The 4,491-nt window shown below is 42.7% G+C and overlaps 1 protein-coding gene across 1 annotated transcript; it reads right to left on the bottom strand.

Moving 5' to 3' along the window:
• Positions 1 to 513: 513 nt before the first annotated feature.
• Positions 514 to 1,785, bottom strand: Gpr63 (G protein-coupled receptor 63). Its single transcript, XM_013022412.1, has one exon. The coding sequence runs from the start codon at positions 1,768 to 1,770 to the stop codon at positions 514 to 516; it is 1,257 nt and encodes a 418-aa protein (XP_012877866.1). The 5' UTR covers positions 1,771 to 1,785.
• Positions 1,786 to 4,491: the final 2,706 nt, after the last annotated feature.

The following is a 4,491-nucleotide window of genomic DNA, read 5'->3' as shown; positions in this document are numbered from 1 at the left end:
GTAAACAATAATAACCTTGAAAATGTCACTAACCAACTTGGGTTATTTAATTTAAAAATTAAAAAAAAAAAGATGATGGGGGTTTTGGCTCTACCGTGATGGCAAAGAGCAGCAGTATCTTCTAGAGAAGAAAAAAAAAAAAACCAAATTGGTAAATTCCACAAAGCATACCTTAGCAGCATACAAAACACCTACAGGGCAAGGTCACTGAGGGCTCCGTAAAACGCCATCCTGATTCCTGCTACAGAAAATGAAATCGGCGACTCCACGGACAAGACGCCCACCTCTTCCTCCTACACCGAGGGAGCCTGGAGGTAACGCGTGTGCGCACGCCTACCTGTCGTGCATCCCTGGTGGCAGGATTACACCTGCTTAGCACTCTGCACACTGCCTGGGTGCGCGCGTGGGTGCGCACACACGCACACACACACAATAACAATAAAGTACAGAAGTCACGCGTGGAGGGGGGGGAGGGAAAGTCAATCAATAAAGAAAAACCCTCCGTTTCACTATTCACACCACCGTCCGGTGCTCACACACATACACGGCGCTGGGGCGAATCCGCCGCCGGGTGTGACTGGGGAGCCTTGGCAGGAGCTTGAAGGACTTGGGCATCATGTCCAGGCAGGCGTCGTGGAATTTCTTAATCCTCCAGTAGTAGATCAGGGGGTTCAATGCGGACTTGAGGTAGCAGAGCCAGAGCAGCCAGGTGCTAATCTCAAAAAAGTTGTGCTTGTGGTAGAAGGGCTTGCTGAAGGTGGCCACGAGGCTGTAGGTGGTGAAGGGGGCCCAACAGACGATGAACACCGCGAAGAGGATTAAAATGGTGGTGAAGGCACGTGTTTTGAAGCCCATGTCAATGCTCATCTGGAAGGGTCTCTGGAGACTCATGAGACCCAGCTTGCTGGCCTGGCTGAGGCAAATGCCTTCTGGATAGCTGTGGATCCTCAAGGCGTTGTGCCGAAGCGTGTTCAGTATGCCCATGAACGAGTACAGGATGGCCAGGAAAGGCAGGAAGAAAGAAATGAGAGAAATCAAAATCACGTAAGCCTGGTAACCGGGGTTGGTGGAATACCCAAACACACACTGCGGGGCGCGGGAAGGGATCTGCAGATCAGGGTTGCCCACGGCCAGAGGAAAAGCTACACAGAAAGAAGTGGCCCAGGAAACCGCAATCAGCACCTTTGCCCTGTACGGATTGAGCTTATCCTGCCTCTGCACTATAATCAGGAACCTGTCGATGCTAATGATGAGCAGGATGGTGACGCCTTCTATCACAAACAACCAGAAGAACATAGCAGATACCCTGCAGAAAAACTTCCCAAAAATCCATCTGGTTGTAAGAATAGTTACCAGGGCAAAGGGCATATTGAGCACTGCGAGCAACATGTCTGCACAAGCCAGGCTGGCTAGGAGGATATTGATTGCAGATCGCATGGCAGCTTTTTGGTAAACCATGAGGCAAACAACCAAGTTCCCCAGAAAAGATACAAACAGAATAAAGATCATTATCGCCGAAAAGATGATTTGGAGAGGCAGGTTTAGGCTCTTCAGGTTTTCCGGTGTCGGGGGCTCAGCTGTGCTATTCACTGTCAAGGAATTCAACCCACTGGGACTCATGGTTTCAAAGCTGTTTCTGAGCAGAGGACCAAGCCCGGGCTGCTGCAGTGGGGGAGGGAGCGTAATATTCGTGTGGGAATTTTCATAGACTACAAATGTCGTGTTGGACGCCCCAGGATGGGACTCCATCAACACTGCCGCGAAGACCATGATTTCAGGAGGAAGGGAAGGAGAGGCGAAAAATGGGAGTGCTCTTCAAACATTCCAAGACAGGGCAGCCGCGGTGCCAGGTTCCATTGATGGGGTTGGAAACACATTCTGGATAAAGGACAGAGAGTTCCATCTTCCACAGGAGTCCTTTTGCCTGAAAATTAAGGCCCAAACATGAAAAGTCAGTCAGAAATGAGATTTCTAAACAATATTTGACTTCTTACCTTTCCTTAATGAAGGCTCAACAGTTGCTCTTCTTAACTCTTTAAACAAAAAAGCTCGTCTCTAGCCTCGTTGGCACTAGTATTGCCATCCTATTGTTTTACTTTGAGTCAACCGTGATGAATATTTCACAACATTTATATATAAATGTATGTCTGCCTCATAAACCAACCTTCTCACCTTATTGCTAAACTTAAAAAAATACAGTAGCCTCAAAGCTTTCTACAGTATCTACTAATAAACATCCCCTGGTCTGATTCTTCTTGAGTATTAATTTCTTAACAGCTCTTTGGTACAAGTTTGTATTCTTATATTTATACAGAGCTGGGTGGCAAAACTACTCAAAACTTAGATTCCTATTTTGTATATGAAAATTACATTTATAAGGGGACTAAGATGTACTTAAAAGTACTAAGCACTTAGAAGTACTATGTTATTTTTCAATTGAGTTCTAAAACGTTTCTGGCTTCCTTTTCTTCCCCTTCCTTCTTTACTTTTCTTCCTCCCTCATTCTCTTTTTTATTTCTTGTGTTTCTTCCCACCCTCACTCACACATCATCATAAACTACAATAAGGGAAGTCCCTCAGGAGAAGAAAAGTCTTGGCCACATTATTTTTTTTCTTTTCCTAAGTTCTCTTTGCTTATATTCTATATCCCTTTTTTCCATTTGTTTTTCATCGTTTGTTTTCTGATGCATGTTCCTTTCTTCTCTATTTCTTCTCCTAAAACTGAACTTGTATGTGTTAACAACTTGACAGAAGTCAATCGAATAATAACGATGAGGGTACATGAAAATTACCTGGTACACTCGTTAAAGTAGATTCCTGGGCCCCATCCCCAAGTTTCAGATTCTGTAGCTGGGATTGGAGCCATAATTTGCATTTCTACAGGAAAGGAATGGACTTAAGGACTTTAAAATCTCAAACTCAAGGAGTAAGTGAAAGTCCAGAAATCTTCTGCGACAGCTGTGAAAGAACTGTGTACCTGTTGAAGATGAAATTTCTGAAATCCAAATCAAAGTCTAATCGTGTGAGTGGCTACATTACAAAGCAAGTGGAATTCCCACACTTACAGAGCCTGTTTTGTCAAAGTTGCGGTATTTACTGGGATGAGGACATCCAGAGGTTCTGTTGAAGATGCTGAGGACCTTGGTCTGCAAAGTCTCCTTTATCATTAGAAATAGGTGACCTTTGTCTCCTGTCTATTAAGATTAACTGCTCCTTGTTGTCCTGTATGTGAGGCCATTGTATTTCCTATGAATCTTGTTCCATCAAATCATTACATTTAAACCTCTAAACAAACTCAATTTTCAGCAAAATACAGAGGGGTCAGGTATTGAGTACAATAAGAAATGAAGTATCATTTTCATAAAAAGAAATGAGAGATTTTTTTTTCAGTTTATGTAAACAGAAACCTGGACATATCATGGAAATGTATCAGAGGGTCTTGAGTCAGATTGGAGTAGTTGAACATGTTTCTAATAGTTTGCTTTGTAGGCTGAAACCCGGCCTTTACATGGAACTGAAAATCTATAACTTACTTGGTACAGAGGAAACTATCCAAATCTTAGGCAGACAGATATGTTGGGCTAGGTTTACAATGCAAGTCGTACTCACCCACCTCTAACTAAACATCTGGGAAGACCCAAAAAGACACTTCCTTTACCAAGATATTGGAATGGAATGCAGATCACACATCTCAGAATGTCAGGAGCTGAGTGACAGCACTTACTTGAGACAAGGTGAGAAAAATGATCACAGTTGGCACCCCAAGTAAAAGAGATAATCAGAATGGTCTGACTTACAGAGATCTTCGATGTTTATTGTGTCTAAAAAAGACAAAACCCCCGAAGGTCCTGCTAAACTCATATAAGCTGCAATGCTACATAAAAAAGATGTAGTCTGTCAATGAATTCTCAAACCTAAGGCAGTACATAGGCCTACAGTCCCTTGAGTAAGAGGAAGGGCCTTGCTACTCAAATATTTAGGTTATAAATCCTCCTTCCAATTGTCCCTCAAAATATTTGGGCACCCAATTACCAAGGGTGAACAAATAATGAGGCCAGGGAAATCATCTGAGTTTTGTGAGATTTTTGGATATGGTTTTGAAGTAATGCTCATTCTTGGAGACCCAAAACTGTACTGTGTTCTACCACTGAAAGAAGGGCTTTAAATAAATCATGGGATGGAATTTGGCTTCAATTCCAACTTCTAGTCATACTAAAATTTGTGCCATGGTTATTTTTCCAGTTTCAAATAGGATAGTCAGAACAGACATGCTTAGCAGATTCCCTCCCTGCTTCCTTATCTGTAAAATAAGAGTTACAATAGTAGGAAAGGTCTAGAACAACTTCTGTGTATGGAAATAATAAAGTAAACGTCACATTTCATTCCTACAAGAAATGCAGAGATTAGGCCCACCAGTAAGGACTTGTTTATACAGAGTATGCAGATGCTGTACCAGATGTGGTTTCATTGTTGGAACAAAACAACATATTC

This window comes from Dipodomys ordii, unplaced genomic scaffold, assembly GCF_000151885.1.
Source record: "Dipodomys ordii isolate 6190 unplaced genomic scaffold, Dord_2.0 Scaffold62, whole genome shotgun sequence".
Classification (NCBI taxonomy): Eukaryota; Metazoa; Chordata; class Mammalia; order Rodentia; family Heteromyidae; genus Dipodomys; species Dipodomys ordii.
Note: the sequence above shows the minus strand (reverse complement) of the source record. Positions and strands in the feature narration are given on the sequence as shown.